Below are 22,144 nucleotides of genomic sequence, written 5' to 3' on the forward strand. Positions count from 1 at the left end.
TATGAGGAAATAGCCATCAGGAGGTCACTTCTCCTCCTAAATAAACTTAGTGTTGATATTTTTGTTCTTGAAATGTTACGGACCTACTTATAACATTGTACTTAACATTTTAAAATCTGTAATTTCTTGGTAATTGTAGTACTATTAAAACATATTTTCCATATGCTAGAAATACAATTTTAGTTATCTCACCAAATAGACTTAAGTGGTGACTAATAGAAACCTATGTGCTGATAAAGAGTCTTCTGAAGATTTCTTAAGCTTTTTTATTATTTCCCATGGGAACGTATAATATAGAAAAAAAGATTTTTTAATTTTTTAAATTTTTATTGTTTTGGTCTCAGCTGTGTGAATTTGGTCAAGTCACTTAACTTCTCTGGGCACAAATTTCCCCCTAAAGTAGAGTCAGGTTAGGTTCTTTTCCATCTCTGATTCCATGGTTACTTGTGCATGATAAAGCATTCACTGGCTGATCAGTTGTGCTGAGTATTGGAATGTTTTGAGAGAACAGCTATCCGGTCTTATTTACTGAGACCCACAGGGGAGAGAGTGAAGCAGTGGGGGTGACCAGAAAATCTAGCCAAAAGGAATCCACTTGCCACTGTCCATCAGCGTCTGTGAGTTCGGGGAAAGGAGCCAGTCTTAGGCTCAGAAGAGCCCATGTTTGCCCTGGATCAGAACACAACAAAAGAAACAGAAAGGGTTTTGCTATGTTGCTTAAGGTATCCATCTCTGCGCTGAGATCTGTCCTCTCCTTTCAGATTGCTGAACTCTAATTCATTTACCGTCATCCGGGATGATGCTTTTGCTGGACTTTTCCATCTTGAATACCTGTAAGTTCAGTGCTTTGTCTCTTTGCTGAGCATCTGGTATGTCCATAGAGTATCCGTATTGCTCTCCAAGCAGAACAGCATCTCCCAGAGAGCTTAGGGGTGGAGAAAATGGAGAAAACCCCCTTCTCTTTTCAGCACTGACCTTTTATAGTTTACTTGTGTATAAACATGCTGGGACAGTAGGATGTTGGAGACAAAGCAGGTGAAAGCAAACAAAGAAGGAAAGATACTCATTCATTCTCTGCTGACATTTAATTTGGCATGTAGTAAGCGCAATTGGAAATTGCGTTGGATATTTTTACCTCTCATAACTAGGCATGGATTTGCTGATCAGCCAGAAATAAAGCTGAAGGATTCTGAGCGTTACTTATTTTTAAAGAAAGTCTCCCTATATGGGGATACACCTTCATGTTTTTAATTTGACTCTCCTCTATCGCATTTGCAGTATCTCCTGTGAGCTGCTGATGAGAGTCTAATTTTATTTTTTCTTCTTTAAAAGAAGAGGGTGTTTTGCTTTGTTTTGTTTTGTTTTTTCCTTTTCAGGTGTGCAGTTTTCTTCCCTTAGCAATGAGCTTTGCCTGTGTTCTGATTTCCTTTCCTGATTTCCTTTCCTCCCCCTTCTTGTCCATTTCCCCCTTAAATGCTTTCATCCTTGTCTTTTGTAACTTTGTAATAATATTAACCCCACTATCAGATGGGATTTCCTTAGTTAGCCTTCAGAAGGATTTTTAAAGCCTCCTGTCTGCTTTCTTCTCTGAGGTTAACAGGTAGATGTTTGAATTCTAAAGGCATCCTGGGTCTAAGAAAACTCTGCTGATTTTATGTCCCTAGGAAGGAGGTCTCTGAAGGAATTCTTCCTCCTGAGTACACGTAATATGTATACTTTCACAACAGCCTGATATTATATGTAATATGGAAAGTGGGGTATGACTGAAATTCTAAGCCCTACTGGGTTCTATCAAAACACGGGAACAGCCGATGGTGGTAGCTAATGTAAAGCTATCAGTTTTCTCTCGTGAGCAGTTCATTTTACTGCCAAGGTTATTGAGGGGAAGTTCACTTATCAGTCTATTCTGAATTCTATTACTGAATAGACCCCTGATTTAAAAAAAAAAAAAAAACAACAGACATCAAAAAGATGTCAGTATAAGAATCAAGAATTATTTCACTAACGAGTGGCACTGTGTTGCAAAGACTTTCCCCTGGACCATCTCATCAAAGACCCTCTTACATTTGCTGTCATGCGATGCCCTAAACTAAAATGTAGCTCCCTGTGGTCCTAGGGAATAGTTGGGAGTGAATTCCCTTCATGTAATTTCCGTAAAGTCTTAAAGCATGGTCAGAATTATTACTGCAAAGTCCTGTGTGCTAGCCCTGAGCCACGTTAGCACAGAGCAAGAAGTCTGGCCCATGCTCAACTTCATTATATTTCCTATTTTCTACTGGCTTAGAGATCTTGAGAGAATCCTTGCCTTGTTATCCATTTGTTCAGAGATTAGACTGTGTAGGACATGCTGAAGTCAAGTTTGCCAGAAACTGAGCTTAATGGAATTCTCCTTCAGCAAAAACTTGAAGGCAGAGATGTAAAACAATGGGCTTCCCCCAAGAGACAACGATATTAATGAAAGTATTAATAGCCAGGCAGTGTGAAATGTAAGAAGGTTGGAGTGGGGAAGATGTCTGGAAGCATTCCAGTCTTGCAGAGGTTTAAGACTTTCTTGCCTTTGTATAGGGCTTTCTTTTCTTTTTTCCCCTTTTCCCCCAAGATGTTTTTACCCACATTGCCAACTCTGAATGTGAAGCCTTCCATGCCGCTTCTGGAAGGAGTGCTGAACATACGCTTGTGTGCACGCATTCTTGCACACAAACCCAGCTCCCACTTGGCAGCCACTGCGGCTGACCTAACCCTCAGAGACGAATGTTTCAAATTCATGCATGCTTTCAGATTTTGTTTTGAATATCATTTTTTAGAGATACCAACTCGAGAAAAATTCACTTGAATGCTACTGCTCTTCTCTTCAGGTTCATCGAAGGGAACAAAATAGAAACCATTTCAAGAAATGCCTTTCGTGGCCTCCGTGACCTGACTCACCTGTAAGTCCCGTGAAACATGTTGCAGTCCCTTTCGTGGGTGGAATAAAGTCCACTTCCTGGTGCCTTGCTCTTTCTTGACTGTGCTGTCCATATTGGTAACATTCTCTCAAGGAAACTAATTTCCAGGTGGCCCCAAAGGTTTCTGTGTTGGTGATGGGCAGCAGCCCAGTGTCATTACTCATGCACTTGGCTTTATGATCTTTTCCATCATCCTGATTGGACCACATGCCTATAATGAGTGATAGGAACCCACTGAGCTGCTAGGGGTCGGGGACAGCTTAGGGAGGAGGCAGGGAGGAAACCTTCACCCACCTACTTCTGCTGCTGTCCCGGGCACAGGCTTGCGTGCTTCGTAAGCCTTCTTTTCTTTATCTTTCAGGATACTAAGAAAATCTCCATTTTACAGATTTGGGAACTGAGGCTTCCATGACTCACTGAAGAATGTTGAATGTGGGATCAAAATTAGGAAGAGGTGGAATAGAGACATTTCTGTGGTGGCTCTAATTTGAATGCAAATAGCTTTTTTTCTTTTATGTTGGATTAATCTGCAGCTTAAGCTAAGCTCTCTGGCTTCTTTAATAGCTTTCTGGAAGAAAAAAAATTAAACAAATTGATTTGAATTGGCATATCAGAATGAAGCAAGTGCACACACTTGGCAAACTTAGGAAACTGGTAAAAATTATGACCGTGTTTAGGAAAATGCAAAAATAGTCATTGTCTTGGTAGGAGCAGTTTATTAGCCAGGAGCCAGGTCCCATGTGCATGATAGATACTTTGTGATTGAGTAAGATAACGTGTCTCATTTTGGTAATAAAAAGAAAACTGGGGGTGCCTGGGTGGCTCAGTCATTAAGCGTCTGCCTTTGGCTCAGGTCACGATCCCCGGGTCCTAGGCTCGAGCCCCACATCGGGCTCCCTGCTCAGTGGGAAGCCTGCTTCTCCCTCTTCTACTCCCCCTGCTTGTGTTCCCTCTCTCACTGTTTCTCTGTCAAATAAACACATAAAATATTAAAAAAAAAGAAAGAAAATTGGGAGAATCGGGCGATGTTGGGTGGGGTTTGGGGCAGGGATGCTAGAAACTTCAGCAGGTGCAGCCTTGACTGCATACATTGAAGGAGATAAACATTTCAGTCTTGATACAGCCAAAGGTGTCTGTCAGCAGGCTCAGGGAGCCCTTGATTCTGGAATCCTACCAAGCAGAAGTCCTATGGGAGTTAAGTAAAGCTTGCAGACTAAGGAGATGAGGGAGGCACATGGGAGGGAGGTCCAAACATCTGGACTGGCACCATCGATGCCAGAGAGTATCAGCCTCTTATTGCCATTATTGCTGCAGGGTTTCCTTCCTTTCTTGAAAAGTCTTGTTTTGTTGTTGTTGTTTTGTTTTCAGACTGAACCCAGATACCAAATCCCCATATTCCTGTAAAGGTTAAGATAATGGATTTGGAGTCATGTAGACTTGGGTTCACATCTCAAGGCCGTCATGTATTAACATGGCTTAGCCTTTCTGAGCCACAGTTTCCTTATCCCAACGATGCAGGTGATTATACTGACCCCACAGGACTATTGTACATCGTGGGTTAACGCTTGCCTGCCATTATCCAGACCGTTATCCTTGGTAAATGCCCAAGGGCTCAAGGTATGGTTGGGTTGTTACCATCATCATCAACAGCAACATCATTGCCCCCCTCCACTCATTAAGCAGTCTCTACTTTGTTCATGGACTGCTGAGGACCCTTGGCAGTAAGAGTGGCCAGACAGGGTCTGCTAAGAAGACAGCTGGGAGTGTCTGGAGAGGGAACAGCTGTGGCCAGATAGATCTGGTTGCCAGAAGTCAGGAATGAGGGGCTTTGTTTTTGAGCAATAGCTCTGGGCAGATCATGAACCTGAGCAAAGACCATGTGACTGGCTGAGTTAACCCAGAGGTCCATTTGACCAGTTGGCTATAGGTCCTTGGTCTGAACAGAGGTGTGATGGTGCAGATATTGTGCTTGTGTAATTGCATATCTTTGCACACATTTGCTCTGATGCATGGGCTCTGATACATGGGTAGATATGTGTATATACTGTGTGTGTACATAACCGTGTGCGTGCTTGTTATCTGTCTGCACGACCCCATGTGTATGTAATGTGTGAATATGTAGAGGCATCTCCTATTCTGTGTGACATGTAGAAAGCAAGAATTCTTTGGGTACTTTTTTTTTTTTTTTTTGAGAGAGAGATAGAGGACGTGCATTGTGGGACGGGGGGAGAGATAATGGGAGAGGGAGAGAGGACTCAAGCAGGCTCCATGCCCAGTGCTGAGCTTGACACAGGGCTCGATCCCATGACCCTGAGATCATAATCTGAGCTGAAATCAAGAGTCAGATGCTTAACTGACTGAGCCACCCAGGCCCCTCAGGTCCAGAGTACTCCCGATGCAATAATACACCTGTCCCAGCGTGCAGTGCCATCCTACAGTCAAACCTACGGAACCCGACTCTCCCCAGATCTCCAGCCTCATTTCCTGAAACGTCTGCAGAATACTGATCTCTCTGTGGACCCCTGTGCACACCCAACTCATTCTATTATTCACATCCCTCCCTTGCCCCAGATGTTATTTCTTCTACCCTCCACCTCCTGTAATCTGCTTTTCCTTCAAAGTCCAGGTTATGTTCTGTCACTCCCCGGAGCCATTCTTGATCTCCCCTCTGCCCTTCGTGTAGCCCTTGCTCTGACTCCACACCCCCAGCCCCTGACCACGGCAGGGGCTGTACCCATTGGTATTGTTCCTTGATGTCAGTTTGATCCCCCTCTGGCTGCACTGGAAGTTCCCTGAGGGCAGGGTGCAGGCAGATGGTTCATTAGTGCTGCTCTTCCCCGGCATCTAGCTTAGGGCTGAAAGCCAGCACGACATTCTTTCTGATTCCCTGGTTGATCAATGGGTTCCTTACTGAGCTGGATTTTCCTTATGTACTGTGCTTCTGGGCAAGCTAAGGGACTTTCAAAATTGATTCCCCAGGTTGGAGAAATAGATAGTAATTAAAGCATTTAATATACTGTTTAAAGAATGAACCAGTTCTCCCCACTTCATCCCAGTTTATGTAAACTTCTAAGCAAAGAGAGCAAGAAGTCACTATCTGGAATTTGCTTGTATAATTATCTGGTTTTTATCTTTTATGGCTTTTTCCAACACCTACAGGCTCACATTCTTGTTCTCAAGAAACACATATCAGGTTTCAAAGCATTGAAGAAGCAATCCCAATCGGTAACTAAAATCTAGGCCATTTGTTTTCCAGCAGTGCTATGAAGCCCAAGGGACAGGTTGCCGTTAAGTAGTTTTAGAAATGAAGTAAGTGCCATAAATTTGTAGACAAAATGAAGTGGAAAGTGAGATGTTATGCACTTAGCGTGAGTGCAGTGAATAGTCCATCTAAATAATTTGGCTTTCTGAAATCTAAATTGAACACTTGGAAAGGTTGCTAAACATACCGCTTTTTTTTAGCTTTGACCATCTCATCTATTCTTGTCACTTCAGTACAATATGTTTCAATTAATTAAAATGTTTAGCTAAATAATTAACCTTTAATTAGCTAAAAAAGCTGTTTAGGCTTTCCAGAAAAAGTGACCGTCAACCAACAAAAAAGTAAAACAAACTTTTTTTTTTTTTTTTAATTTTAGAAAGCTACTTATAGGACATGTTCAGTCTGATCCCATATTCAGCCTATTTTCCAACATCTTTAAAAATGTACCAATAAATCATTTAGGAAAGGAAGATAAAAGAGTAGATGAAATTGTATGTTAATCCATTTGTGGTTACCTAGGTGGGAAGGCACGTAATTCTGAAATGATTAGGTCTCCCCAGAGTCTCTTGGTATCTTGCAGCAAGCATGTTCGGGTTAAAATGGGCTCAGAGCTTTTTCTGTGAGCTGATGCTGAGGAGAGAGGAAGGTACATTTCTGTAATTTCTCTTTCTGCCATGGATCACTATGAGGCTACAAAAGGCTAATTTCATACATATATTTTAAAGAGGTTGGCACTGACTTGCCTGTGTGTTTATGATTTATGTGTCTTGCTGTTTGCACTCACCCATATAAAAGAAAACAAAAGCAGGCATCGGTTTCTTGGCTGATTCCCATTAGAACACGATACCCGGGGGGAAGCAGAGATTTGATGTGTGTCTTTCAACACCCAACGCCTCTCTACATCAACAGCCCAGCACCACGGACATCCGTCTTCAGCAGGATGATGATAGGGCACTGCATGATCCTGAATCATCAGAGAAAAGGGTTGATGATATTTGTTCTTCCTGGAGAGGGAGAACAGACTAGGATGTTTTGCAAAGATCTTCAACACAAAGAGCAAAATGCAAAATGGCTTCTGGTCAACCTTAGTGAGAAGATGAAATTGATCACAGTCAGCTGTTCTCTAAACATTTTAGTTCATTGTGATTTTTATCTTATCATGGGGTTACAGCTGAGCATCTTTATGTGAAAGAGTAATTTACTGAATCCTTTATGGAGTCACAAGTCATAGAATTCACTTAGACTGTGAGGGAACTTCTTGGACAAGACTGTACACCTTTTCTTTTATCTTTCTCACTTCAGTGCTTCCTTCATTCACTCAACGAAGACTTAGTGAGCACCAGCTATGTGCCAGACACTGTTTAGATGCTAGGGATGCAAATGTGGACAAACCCAAAAATCTCTGTCCCTGTGTTGCTTATGTACAGGGAGAACACACAGCCAATAAACGAATAGATCATTAAAATAAGTAGTATGCCAAGGGACAGCTGTGCAGTGAGGATCAACAGAACAGGGAAGGGAGATGGTAGAGGTCAAGGAATGGGTGATTGCTGAGGGCGGACCTAATGGAGAGCGAGCTGTGTGTTGGAATGAGCTGTGTGGGTAGCTGGAGGAAAAATGTTCAGGCAGACGAATCACAAGTTTGGAGGCCTCGGGGCGGGAGCGTGCCTTGAACATTTGAGCTGTAGCAGGGGGCCAGTGTGGGTGTTCTGAGAAGTCAGAGATTTAGTCCATCAGTAAGTGGGAATTGGGGTAACTTGGCAATGGAGAGTCTTGCATGCCATCAAAGAGATTTGGCTTTTATTCTGAGAAACACAAGATGCCATCCAAAGTTTCAGAAATGTATCTAAACAAAGAGCTTAGTAAATGCTTCCTTAGAAAACAAAGCAAAAAAAAACTTACATTGTACTCTAGCATCTCTAATGCTGTCTTTGTACAACAAAACTCATTTCCTTATCTCAGTACCAATGCGCAAAGCCAGAAATTGAACCGTGTTGTGCCGAAGGGGGTTAGAGCTTTCTTTTAAATCATTAGCTTTGTTTCAGGGACTTCGGAATGACAGGGCATGAGGATAATAACCACATTACAATATGACTTTCTTGTTCTAGTTCTTTGGCCAATAACCACATAAAAGCACTCCCAAGGGATGTCTTCAGTGATTTGGACTCTCTGATTGAACTGTAAGTAAGGAAAATTAAGTTTATGTGTGCCTGTCATTGTGCCTCCATTAATCTTGTCTTTAAGCCCCCTCTCCCCATTGCTGCATTTCTTTTTTGTTGTGGTTAGAAATCGGTGACAAAGAGTGCATGCTGGGAAACAGTATACAGTTGATATTGTATTTGTTAGGTCTTGCCCTATTGGAATACACTTAGTGGCGTTAGGCCACTGGTAAGGTAGGATTGCTGGTGTGAGGTTTCCTTTCTCAAGATGGCGGATCCCTCTGCTTCATCTTCTAGTGTCTGTCACTTCTTAATGGACATTGTTTAACAAGATCTTAACGTTTCGATTATGTTCATGGAAACTATCTTCTTAGAATGCTCTGATTTTGTTTGTGAGAACCTGCATCTTGGGGCTTGGTGTCTTCTATCAACCCTGTCCCCGCTTCCCCATTTCCAGCATGGCCTGGTGACAGTTTGGAGATATGGTGATAGGTTAGCTCTGTGAGCTCTCTGCGGGCTCTAGTTAAAATCATGGGCACCAAAGATCATTAAATACAGTCAGTGATAAGTACAAGAAATAGGATGCATTAAAAACAATTTTTAAAAAAAATTTCACTTTTGGGGGCTATTTAATACATGAGGATGTTAAATCATGCTGGAGTTTCATACAACTGCTGAAACATGTCAGGTCTGTCTGTTTCTCCATCTATGTGTTAGCATTTCATTTTGTTTTTTAGCGATTTAAGGGGCAATAAATTTGAATGTGACTGCAAAGCCAAATGGTTGTATCTGTGGTTGAAGATGACCAATTCCACGGTCTCCGATGTCCTCTGTATTGGTCCGCCAGAGTATCAGGAAAAGAAGCTAAATGATGTGCCCAGCTTCGACTATGAATGTACCACTACAGGTATTCCGAACCTTTGTCACTGAAGACCATTATGGAGGATAATTGCTCTGTTTTTCTTCTAGGTCATCCACGGGGAATGAAGAAAAGTGGGTGTAGAGGCGTTCTACCGAAATTATTTTAGGCGACGTTTAATGTTCTAAAAGAAGTGACGTGGTCAGGAAAATATCTCACAAGTTTGCAAGGATTTTTATTAACTGCCCTTTGCCTTAATTTTGCTTCCTTACAAAATTCCAGTTTCTCTGAAAATTTTATCTGTTTTTTTAAGGGTCAAAGTATAAACTGGTGAGTTGGGGATAAGTACATGTACAAGTCAGGTGGAGAACAGAGAGGCCCGCGCTCCTGCTCTCGGGGTCCGTTGTGGTCACACCTCTCCTGCTTGAATTATGTGAAGTTTACTGAACATCCAGCTAGTAAATGCCAGCCTTTAATATCCATAAATTCCTTTTGTGGTTCTACGTACCGAGAGATAACTTGCTGAATTAGAACCAATGGCAAAATAGAAATGTAAGGGAATAACTAGCTAAAGAAAAACACTCCTGTTGAGGAAAAATGTAAAGAAATTTCGATTTTACATTTTTCGACAGCCTGCCTCAAGGTTTCCATTGATGCATTTTACAGGTTATAAGACAAAATTAGAATACTAATGCCTCCCCTGTCACATCTCGTGGGGGAGCAGGGGAGTGTCTCTGTCTGAAAGGCCTTGGTGAAGTCTCTGCAGCTTCTAAAGCCAGCTTTTAAAGGAAAGCAGATCAATCCCCAGTATGAAACCTGCTTACCAAACTTATAAAAATAAACATTTCAGCTGAGAGCCGATATCTGCAAAGCCTCAAGGCATGTCAGTGGGAACAGCAGGCATGAGAACTCAGAAAACAGCGACAGAAACTCAAAAGGCAAAAACAAAACAAACCTCCAAGAACAAACTGTGACATTTAGGCCAGTCCTACTGCTGCCCTCCAAACAAATAAACAAACAAGAACTCACAGAGTTAAAAACTACTTCTAGATATCTGAGTAAATAAGGGCCTGACAAGTTCTGTCTTTACTGGGAGAAAAGGTGCAGATGTGTGGCTGCCCTTGTCTCCCAACACTGGGAAGGGCCTTATTCAGCTGTGTAATTGGCCAGTGCCCATTGGCCAGCAGAGGCCATGAGCAGGATATTTATTATATCGCAGAGCAGTACAATAAATCAGAGGTCATAGTCAATGACATTTGCTCCGAAAGGTGGCATTCAAGGCCACTTGGTGTGAAATGCCAAATCACAGCTCACTGGGGCGCCTTTCTGTTTCCGCTCCAGTTTTTCTAGAGAGTTTTCTGTCTAAACCCTGGGTGAGGTGAGCCGCTTTTTCGTTGTTCTCTTCACACCTGGCCAGAGTGGCTGAAAATTTGGCCAGTCTCTGGGAGACATGCCATGGGCTATCCAGGGCTTGGAACAGGGAATAATTTATATGAGAAAACATGATCTCTGATTTTTGCACCCTGGGGATGGTTATGAAAATGATCTGCGCTGTCAGAATTGTCATGAGAGGAAAGGGGGCTTGCAACCAAGGTAGCCATGTCTGGAAACCTGTCCTAAATCCAGAAGCCATGGGGCAGCATGAGCCTGCTAACGTTTTAGGGCATCCTCCCTCTCTTATATATATTTGTCTTTGCTAGAAACCTTGCTACTAAAATTTAGATCATCAACACTTCTCCCTGGTAATAAGCAGGTGATGACTCTATCTTTGCTACCATCTTCTCCCATTAAGACTGACGAACAAATTCGCTTTCGCTTATGGTTTCCTCCATCAAGAATAAATGGTGTGCCCCAGCGGGACCTACCCCGAGATGTAGTCTGGAAGAACAAAGTCAATAAATTCTGAGTCTTTTTGGTTCCAGTCTTCCGCTCATATCAAGCCTTGTCCTTTGGTGCCTTATTAAAGGCCGGGAGGGAAACGCATGAGGACGTATGACAGCTAGAAAGCCCAATGTAAGAGCCTGGGGACTAGTGAGGACGGCATCCTGCCTACATTTTTGGTAAGAAGTACACTCTCTGAGGGCATTATTTTTCTCTTAGCTCAGATTTTCAGGAAAGGCATAAATCCTTCAGGTAGAGGAAAATCTTATTCTTCCCAGAGAGAGGGAGACTCTCTTGCCATTGTGTTCTGGCGTCTGGGTATAATTAACAAGGCAGAACCACCGCCGGACTGTTTCATCTTCTAGATTAATCACCGTCCTTCCATAACCCTCCGCTTTCAAGTCTATTTTTAACCACCTCAAAAATCCCTGTTACCTACTCATGATTCCCCGTGTTAGGTGGATAATTCGCTAAATTCCTTAGAGGGAGAGAATTTTGCATCCTAATTGTCCTGTTAGCCTCCCTATTGCTGGGCTGATGAAATGCAAAGAGAAATAATGCATTAATGTGCAGTTTCTCTCCCAATAGGATCCGCGTCATGTATAATTTATTTTCTGCAAGGGCTATAAATAGCTATGTAAAAATCTGTTGATTCCAGTGGGAGCAAGGCCTAAATTGTAAGCGTCCCACTGACATCATGAACTTAATCCAATGTGAATGGAAGTGGCCAAGCTTTGTGCGGAGAATGCCATTAATATTTTAGCACTTGTAAATTGATGTCATATCAATATGTATATTGTTGGAGATCTTTGCATGAACAAATGTGCTTTTGCTGGTCATGAAAGATGAATTAGAATGGAGACGGTAGAGTATCTTAAATTCCTCCAGCACCTCCCCTCACACACCCCACCCAATACATAGTGATCCGTCATTTTCTTTTAGACATTTTTTCCCTCCTTCTCCTCCTCCATCTCCACCCTTTTGGGGGTGGGGGTGGAGGACGGGGAGAAGGACTCTCCTATTAAGAATTAGATTTATAATTCAAATGATTTAACAGTCTGTGTTGTACCAGATAGTCAGCATATAGAAAATATTATGAAACCAATGTTTTGGGAAAACAAATGAAAATAGAGCCGTTAAAAGCTAGATTTGTAAAATGCTGTCTAATTTTGGCAGCTCTCTTTCGTTCTGGGATTTTTTTTTTTAATAAAAAATGGAAACTCTCTGGTCTGCCCTTTAAACAGCCTGCATTTGTCAGGGAATGCTCGTGTTTCTGAGATGTCAGTGTGCAGGCGGGAGACACGGGTCGGGGGCAAGGCAGGAGTGTTCCGACCCTTCCAGGCTTACGTTAGCAGAAGGCAGCCTGAGAGGCAGAAGGGGCCTGTGGCTGTCTCAGAATTAAAAGAATGCAGCCGTATTCTCAGAGTCCTTCTCTGTCTCCAGAAAAGGGAAGCAGATGATGACGGCTACCATTTCCCTTTTTCTGTTTATCTACTGGTTAAGTTTTGTCCGTTTTTACTCTTTGATGGGGGAGCAGCTGGGTGGGGGGTGGGGCTGGGAGCCGTTGTGATCCCAAGTGTTCACACCCCAACTCAACACGGCCATTGTTCAACAGCCTACAAAGCTAGCACATAAAGCTACGGTATCAGACTCCCCATACAAGAGACTCTGCTGCTAACACTTGACACTCTCTTACATAGTCTCTAGGGCAACCTCACGACATAGGTGTCACCCTTACTGATGCGGACCCTGAGGCTCAAGCTTCTTGCCCAAGGGCACAGAGCTGCAAATAGAAGCGGAACCAGAAGCCCAGCAGGTCTTACCTAAAGCCTCAGCACTTGCCGATGCTCTGCTCCCGGCTGTGGGGGTGAGGGGATCCCCATCCACTACTGTCATTTGTCCCTGCTCTCCCTTGGCCACGTCTTGCTGTCAGGTGCAGAGGCGGTCTCCTCTTTGCTTCTCCCTCTTGTCCCTGCACCTACCTGCGTGCATCATTCCTTTATCCCCAACCTCCTTCCCACACTGTCTTCGAGTATTTATCAAGTGCCTACTGTGTACTCAGAATAGGGATGGGGACAGCTCCAAAAGTGAACATGTATTGAGCCTCACTGTGTGTGACGTACAACTCCGAGTAGAATTAAACTATCCGATGAGGACACTAAGCCAGACAGAGTTATCCCAGAGGTGGGATAACTTCTCCAGGGTCACTCAGCAAGACATTGGAGTCACAGCTCTGCCGTGTTGTCTTAGGTGCCATTAGGATGGACACTTCCTCAAGAGACAGCACAGGGTTGGGTGGGACAGTGCAGGCAGGCTGTCCTTTCTCAGACCTCAATTCCATATTTATGAAGCATCTACTTCATGCCAAGCCCTGAGATGGGCATTTCCACCAACATTACCGGTACAGCCCTACCATCAAGCTGGGTAGGTAAGAATCATCCCCATGTTACCGAAGTAAACTGAGGCCTTGTCAGGGAAAGGGCACAGCCCTGGGCCTCCAGTGCCGGGAGTGGTTTCAGGGGGTCTGAATCCAGGAACAGGGCTCTTTCCTGTCTCATGCTGCCCTCATTCCCTCAGCCCTGCTCCCTTTTCTCCATCCCTGATATCATCAGGGATCATCAGGGATACCTACTCTTCTCATCCCCGCTCTACTCTTCTCACCTCTCAGTGTCTCTCGGTCTCTCCTCTCCTTTCCTGCATCTGCCCCATCTGCCTTATCCTGCCTCTGCTCATCAGGGTTTCCTCAGAGGAGCGACTTCCCTTAGCCAGACGCCCACCACCATTGGACCCTGGGTGCGTTCAGCCTGCCAAGAAGCCAGGCTCATTGAAGAATTTCTAGCCCTAGGAATCACTTACCTTAAACTTTCTTAGTGTTTGGTTTGTTTTTTTAAAATTCCTTCTTCATTGCTTCTCCAGCTCCCCCCACACTAACTCTCCTTGCATCCCAGGGCACCGCTCATCCTGTTCCTTGGTAAAATGGTGCCTCCTTACCCAGAGAACACAGTGAGTCAGCAGTAGCTCAGGGGGCCTTTGGATGAGGAGTGTTGACTTAACGTTAAGCGTAGGAGTAGAACACATGCTCGGATGGGACGGTCCCACGTGGCATGACAATCCCGCAGAACTGTAATTATTCATGGAGCCACAGGACACTGTCCAGATCACAGACATAGCTGTTGTTCACCCCTGAGTCCAACAACCAATAAACGTGCTTCAGTTAGCTTCCCTGCTCTCCGGCTTCATAAATCTCTGGGTCTGTATCAGAGGGCTTGGTTTCCTTCCCACAAGCGCAGTGTGCCCTGCGGGGAGTTTACTTTTGGTTTTGAACCTGGAGTAGGGGAGCGTGGGAGTTTCACAGCTGCTGAAACAATCACCTGGGCTGGTAAGCTTGAGAAGTGCCCCAGCAAGCAAACCGAGACAAGCTTTTTGCTTCCAGGGCCATCCTGAGATGGCTAGAAATAACAGCATCTCCCAAACCAATGAGACCTCCACAACGCTTCTCCCAGAGTGATTTTCATGATTGTTTCTGGAACGTTGTTCCATGGCATCTTTTTGCTGGTGTTTTTGAAAGCCAGGTTTCACCAAATTTGTTTAAAATGTTGAGATCCAGTAGCCAAGCCGTGAGCTATTGTTCTCAAAGAAGCTGCATTCGAAGCTGTGCATTCATTATCCTGTCCAAAGCAGGACCCTTCTGGAATCGTCCAGAGTAAAACATGCTGTGATGTGTGTGTTGCTTCTCTCTGGTCCTCCCTCCTCCCCAGTCCTGTTCCAATCCAATGCTACAAAGGGTAGAAGGGTAATGGTGGGTGATAATTTCCACAAGGGATCTCATGGAAACTTTTTTTTTTAAAATACCCATTCCCAGATTTTGTTGTTCATCAGACTTTGCCCTACCAGTCAGTTTCAGTGGATACGTTCAACTCCAAGAATGACGTGTACGTGGCCATTGCTCAGCCCAGCATGGAGAACTGCATGGTACTGGAATGGGACCACATTGAAATGAATTTCCGGAGCTATGACAACATTACAGGTGTGTTGTGACTTCAATCAGATGTCTTGACCTCGTTTCATTATAGTCTCAAGCTGGTGAAAGAAGCAGCATTCTGGCATCCCAGGGAGGGAAGTGTGGCTCTCTGACTTGGTTTGAGTTGGGAAATCACCTTCCAACCCACCCTCTTCTCTCTGATTCCTTCCCAACTTGGTCAGTTATTGGTGAGAACAGAAACTGGGGGTGGTGATCTTATTTATCCTTTGTGATCCTTTGAAGAGGGAGAAAGGATGGGTTGGATATAGTGGGGGGCATTTTCCAGTAGTGGTGAGAAGTCACCTGAGAATGCCTTAATCCTGAGCACTTCAGGCAGCCTAAGACTGCAACAGCATTTTAGTAGCTAAATGATACCTTAGACTTTTGCTATGCTGGTAGTTAACTAAAATGCTAACATGTGCTCATGTGCATGTGCTTATGCACACACGTGCATGCACAGACACACATCCATCCATGCACACACAGACACACCTCCATGCTCACACACAGATACACATCCATGAATGCACACATACGCAGACACACATCTGTGCACACACACAGAGACACACATCCATGCACATGCACAGAGACATGCATGCAAGCACACACAGGCACATATCCATGAATATACACACATCCATGCACATACACACAGAGACACATGCATGCAAGCACACACAGTCACACATCCACCCATGCACACACACAGAGAGACACGTCTATGCACATACACACAGACACACATCCATGCACTCATGCACAGACATGCATTCATGCATGCAAGCATGCACAGGCACACATCCATCCATGCACGCACACACAGGCATGCATCCATCCATGCACACATGCACAGGCACACATCCATGCATGTATGCACATACAGACACTCCATGTGTGCACATACAGGCATACATCCATGCATGCACACACACAGACATATGTCATGCTCTCACACACAGGCATACATGTATGCATGCACACAGAGACACACATCCAAGTATGTATGCACACGTAGACACATGTCCATGCGTGCACACACAGGCACACATTCATGCATACACACATAGACACACGTCCATGCACATGCACACAGGAACACATCCATGAATGCATTCACATGCACACATCCATGCAGGTACACACACATAGACCTATGTCTGTGCATGTATGCACACACAGACACACATCCATGCACTCACACACAGACACACATTCATGCATGCACACACAGACACACGTCCATGCAAGCACACAAGGCACACATGTACACACGTGTATGCATGCACACAGAGACACAGATCCAAGCATGTACGCACACACACGTCCATGCATGCACACACAGGTCACACGTCCATGCATGCACACACAGGCACACTCTATGGCTTGTTTCGGCTACCCTCTTGCCAGGTCCTGGTGATCACTGTTTCCTTTAAGTAAATACAAAAAAATATAAGAATAAATGACTCTCTAAATTCATGCCTTTGGGTTAAGACCTAGTTAATGCTTCTCAACACTGTCAGGAACCCAGTGTCTCAACACTACTAAAAATGGGCTGTCTACTTGGTTTTTATTTTTCTAATTTTTTTTTACTTGCTTTTTAAATAAGTGGGTAAAGTCAATAATCTTTTAAAGACTTCTCATTTATCAAGTGCAATCTGATAGTAATATTGACTTTGGAGACAGCGCCACGGTAGCCCAACTGTGACCCCATGAGAGGATTTCCCACAGTGGGTCCCGATTTGGAGTTAGAGCAGTACTTTGCTGTTGCAGTGAGAAGCGTGTCAGGTCAACATTCTGGATTGGGAAGCTCCTAGGAAGCTCGCAGGCACAAAGTTTTCAGCAGGTGCAGGGGTAGGGGGAGGCAGGAAGAGTATGGTTTGGGCACTCCCAGGCAGAGATGCTCATGGAGCCTGATCTCAGCAGTACAAGGAGCTCTGTGAGGCAGACAGACACCCCAGAAGCCCTGAAGATGCCCTGTCAGATGTCCCTTGGCTGTGTGGCCCCTGGCCTCCTAGTGCTGAGCTCACACTCCTGCAAGCAGCCCTGCCCCCATCAAGCACACATGCAGTGCAGAGCACCTCAGGTGAACCTGGCGAGGAAGCCCAGGCCTTTGGACCCTAAACCTGGTCCATATTAAAGGGGACAAGGAAGGGAAGACCCGCTATCCACATACTCTTTACTTCCTTCTTTTTCCAGACCTGATAGATGGGTGATGGATGAATGGGATAGCCCCTTGGCCTTCCCTCCTCCCACCCCATGCTGGGTGGTGGGACCAGAGGGAAGCTTTGCTTTGTGCCAGGCAGGGGAGGGGGGTCCACACCAGGGCTGGTTGCCGAGACTGGTGAGGTCCTGGATGCTGGTTTATCTCGTGGGAAATTCACAGTCCCTGGAGATCTCAGCATGGGGTGCCTGCCCGCAGGTAGAGGACAGAAGCTCTGTGCGAGGGAAATGGGGCAGAGAGATGATAAAGAGCTCGGGTTATGGAAACTAATGAACATGGATTGTACTCTGGACTCTGCCAGGCACCGAGATATAATACGGACTGTGGCCCCTGGGGCTCAGTTTCCTCATCTGCAGAATGGGCAGCGCATGTACTTTATATGGCTGCTGTGAGGAGTCAGGGAGTGCCAGGCACCGAGTGAGCAGTTCTTAATGAATGCTGGCTTCCTTCCCCCACCTTTACAGACAGAGCAATCAAGGCCCAGGTGTGTTGAATCACTTCAGAGGCAGAGCCCAGGGCCTGTCGCTGCTGCATGGCACCCCTTTCCTCTCTCAGGTTGACCTTGGTAGGAAGGGACGGCACTGTCCGCCACTTGCCCTTCCGACTGACTGCAGCTGATCACATTCCATGTTCATTAAGTTCTTCGTTCGTTCATTCATTCATTCATTCATTCATTCACAAGGGTTTCTTGAGCCTTTACTCAGTGCTAGGCACAGTCTTGGTGCTGGGGCCATTGCTGTGCCCAGGCCAGATGAAAACCTCCACCCTCAACAGGTTCACATTATAATGGGAGTGAGAGACAACAAAAAAAGATAATTATAATACAGCTAACACATCAGATAGAAACATACAAAGAAGGGAAAGGAAAGGGGGATGGGAGTTTTGAAGAGCCGGCCATGGTTGACATTTTAGACTGTGTCTGGTAAAGTCCTCGTGAGGAAGGTTGTTTGGAGAAGCTGAGTGGGACATGAGGGGTTGATCCATGGCAACAGTTTGGGGAGGAAACGTTCCAGACAGAGACAACGGCAAGTGTAAAGGTCCTGCAGCAGAAAGCTATCTTTCCTGTCTGGCTCCTCCAGGGGGCCATTTTGGCCTGAACAAAATGCTCCAGAGGGAAAGCTGCAAGGGACAAAGTCAGAGAGGTAGGAAGGGCTGAGCACAGGGGCCTTGCAGGTCTGGGAAGGACATGGGTTTTTAATCTGAGTGCTCTATGGAACCGTAGCAGGCTTTGTCCCAAGGTCAGCAGGGCTGCCAGGATAAGGCAGGGGCCTGGCACAGGTGCTGGACCGTGAGCAGCCTGGGTTAGGGACAGGGGACAAAGGCCGAAGCAGAGCGAGTAGCTGACAAGCTCATAGGGGTTCCGAGCAAGCGGTGATGGCAAGGGCCCTGGGAAGGCTACCGCCACGGTGTAGTAAGGGAGTGCTGGGTGTGGCCAGGGCCAGAGCCAAGGCTGGGCCATGCTAGCTTCTACTGACTCGTTCTCAATCTTCTGAGTCGTGGGAAGCTTCCCATGATGCTCACCTAGATCCTCTTCACAACCAAGCCTGAGAAAAAGTTACAATACTGGGGTAGTTCAGCCTGTGAGCTCCAAAAACATCAGGCTGGTTTTGATAGAACTGGTTCCACCTCTTTCTAGCTGGTGACCTTGGCCAAGTTAGTTACTTTCCATAAAATGGAAGTATCATGAAATCTCATTTCATCTGTAAAATGGGATCGTCATCCTTTCAGACCCATGAGAGTTTAATGGGGATCATGTGTATAAGGCTTTGCACAGGGCCAGGCATATAGTAAATCCTCAACAAGTGTCAGCTTTAGCACCTGGGGATAAATAAAGGAGCAGCCCTCTTTCTCCCCGCTCCCAGTTCCTAAATCTTTCACGTCAGGTAAACTTCACAACTCTCATCAGCACAGGAAAGGAGGGGCCAGCACGGAAAGCACACTACACCCCCCACCCCCGCCCCAGCAAGGGAGCAAGGGAAGAGGGTGTTCATAGAAGCCGCAAGGATACCTCTGCACAGAAGGGACTGTAGCTGGCTGGGATTGACCCTGTGTGAAGGAGAGCCCGAGGCAACCCATGCCCTTCGAGACCAGGGCTCTGAGCCATGGGAGGGGCACATACGTGCATCTTCCTTTGCCTTTTGGAGGAGCCAGGAGTGTGGTGCCGAAGGGACAGCTCCAGCCACGCCTCTGCTTCGGCGCTTTGGCGAGGAGAAGGAAAGCCCTGATCAGGGTCACCCTGATGGTTTGCATTTCCCATGTCCTTTCTTTCCTCTTCTCAGCTCTCCTGTTTTGGGTTTTATTTTGTTTGCCTTTGATTTCTCCATGCCAGGTGTGTTCCAGGCTATAATCTCGCTTCCTGCATTAAAACACACACACACACACGCATGTGCGCGATGATCTCTGTTGCTACTGACAGTTCTATAGACTAAAAGTGTTTAGCTGGATGGAGGTGTTCGGGCACATCTCTGTCTTACACAGCCCCTCCTCTGAGACAGGCAGGCAGGCAGGCCTGTAGGACACTCCTGGGTGGCAGGGGCCTCCCTAGCTATGCCACTCAGGAAGGGGGCCCGGAGTATGCACTGGCACTTAGCATTGGCAGGGAGGGAGGCAGTGCGGCTTCCAAAGAGCAGTTTGGTAGTTTAAATCCAGAAGCCTTTGAAGTGTGCACAACGTTTACCCCGGCAACGCCTACATTTAAGAACACTGCCAGATGGTTTTCAAAAAAGATTTCTCTACAAGGAAACATGTTATACAAAATAATGAAAAGCTAGAAATAATCGCAATGTCCAACAATAGGGGATTTGTTAAAAATAGGATACACCCATACAACGAAATGTCTGATAGTATTTAAAAATCAAGTTGTAGAAGGTGCAGTAAATGGGGGGAGGGGGGATGTTTACAAGGTAGTGGTCAAACGAAAAGAAAAGTCAGTCATAAAAAGCTCATGTATCCTATAAGCCCAGCTTTATTTATTTACTTATTTACTTTTAAAGACTTTATTTCATTATTTGAGAGAGAGCGTGAGTTGGGGGGGTGAGGAGTTAGAGAGAGAGGGATGACCAGTGCAGGGAGCCCCATGCAGGGTTCAATCCCAGGACCCCAGGACCGTGGGGCCGAAGGCAGTTCAACTTAACCGACTGAGCCACCCAAGTGTCCCCCGCCTCCAAATTTATTTTTAAAAAGCACATTTGAGTATGTGTGTAGAATAACGACTAAGGAAATATATCAAGACGTTAATTGTTATTTCAGCTTTGCGGTACAAGTCATTTTGATTTTCCTCTTGTGCTTTTTGGCATGTTGGCAGTTGGGTGTAGACTAGAGCCAGACTACCCAGATTTAGATCCCAGCCTCCACCACATACTAGCTGTGTGGCTTTGTATAAGTTCCTTCACTTCTCTGTGCCTCAGTTTTACCCTTTATAAAATGGGGATGATGGTGGTGATGGTGATGATGGTACTGGTCTCATCGGGTTGTTGTAAGGATTAAACGAGTGAATCCATGTACAATGCTTAGTATAGTGCTGGTCATAGTCATAGTACACACTAGAAATGTGACCTGTTATTTTTAAAATTTGGTTTGGGAAACATTGAAAACTTTTTATACTCAGAAAAAAGGAGTAGTTAGTTTTAAACAAAAGAAAGGAACCAAGTTCTTGCAAGAGGCCAAAATAGTGAAAGAGAAAAGTAAGTATCACTCTAAAAACTACCCACTGGCTGCCCCCAAAATTAAAACTGAGGACAGGAATTGAATAATTATCCTTGTAATTTACAGACCAAATTCACTGTGGTCCAAATCGCCTAGAAAACCAGGGGAAGAAAGAACTTTTAATCCAATGACCTACATGGAGGGTCAATACTTTTTGTGTTGTAGGTGATCCTACTGCTTGCTGGCGGGCTGAGAAGGTTGGGGGACAGTCTGGGGTCCGGGTGTGGTGTGAGGGAAGACAGTAGGAGGTGGTCCAGACAGGAGAGTTCCCTTTGTCCAGCAGAGTTCCGGTTCCGGGCTGCCTGAGCTGGATCATTCCCGTCATCGACCATTCTACATGTATTTACACTGTGGCTGCTGTGGAAGATTCTAAAGGGGCGAGGTCTTTTCATTATCAAGACAGTTGTTTCAATTCTCCAGTAATGATAGCTACTAATTGTTGACTACTTCCTGTTTTGGGGTGCTCTGTTCTAAAAACACCGTGAATTTTCTCGCTTAGTCTTTACTAACCCTGGGAGGTCAGTGCTAATAGCATCCTCATTTTATAGATGGGGAGTCTGAGCACAGTTAACTGGCTCAGGGTCAGAAAGCTTATAAGGTACAGGCTGCGTTTCAACCCCTGGCCACCTGGTCTAGAGTTACATGGCTTAACTCTTCTCTGTTCAACTTCCGCCTCTGTTTAGTTTCTTTTGGCTCCGGAAACCAGAAGGGGCCGAATGTCTTCACGAGCCCCTCATTGCATTCTTTTCCTCCTGTCTCTGAGACCTGACTCCTACCTTTTTACCCTCCCTTGCCCCCAGCACCCCAAACAGAAGCCCATCTGTTTCATTCCACTGTCTGGAATTGGGAAACAACTTTTTTGAATAGGCTGAAGACAGTTCCTTTGGTGTTGGTGCCTTTCCTGAATTGTGCTCCTGCCTCTAAAGATACCAGAGTCTAGGAGACCAGCATGTAATGGAGACACATTTTTTAAAAGTTTTTAAATATGTTTTAATTGTGGGAAGATATGCAGAACATGAAACTTACGATCTTAACCATATTTAAGTTCAGTAGCGTTAAGTGCATGCACAATGTTGCGCAAACAATCC

The 22,144-nt window shown here is 45.1% G+C and overlaps 1 protein-coding gene across 1 annotated transcript in view; it reads left to right on the plus strand.

The window, feature by feature from the left end:
- The window catches only part of LGI2 (leucine rich repeat LGI family member 2), a 32,165-nt gene that overhangs the window by 3,386 nt on the left and 6,635 nt on the right, over positions 1–22,144 (plus strand). Inside the window, exons 3-7 of the mRNA XM_045998176.1 lie at positions 762–833; positions 2,856–2,927; positions 8,316–8,387; positions 9,104–9,273; positions 14,969–15,133. Of these exons, the coding sequence (XP_045854132.1) occupies positions 762–833; positions 2,856–2,927; positions 8,316–8,387; positions 9,104–9,273; positions 14,969–15,133 (551 nt within the window). The remainder of the gene's footprint in view (positions 1–761; positions 834–2,855; positions 2,928–8,315; positions 8,388–9,103; positions 9,274–14,968; positions 15,134–22,144) is intronic.

This window comes from Meles meles, chromosome 2 (assembly GCF_922984935.1).
Source record: "Meles meles chromosome 2, mMelMel3.1 paternal haplotype, whole genome shotgun sequence".
Taxonomy (NCBI): domain Eukaryota; kingdom Metazoa; phylum Chordata; class Mammalia; order Carnivora; family Mustelidae; genus Meles; species Meles meles.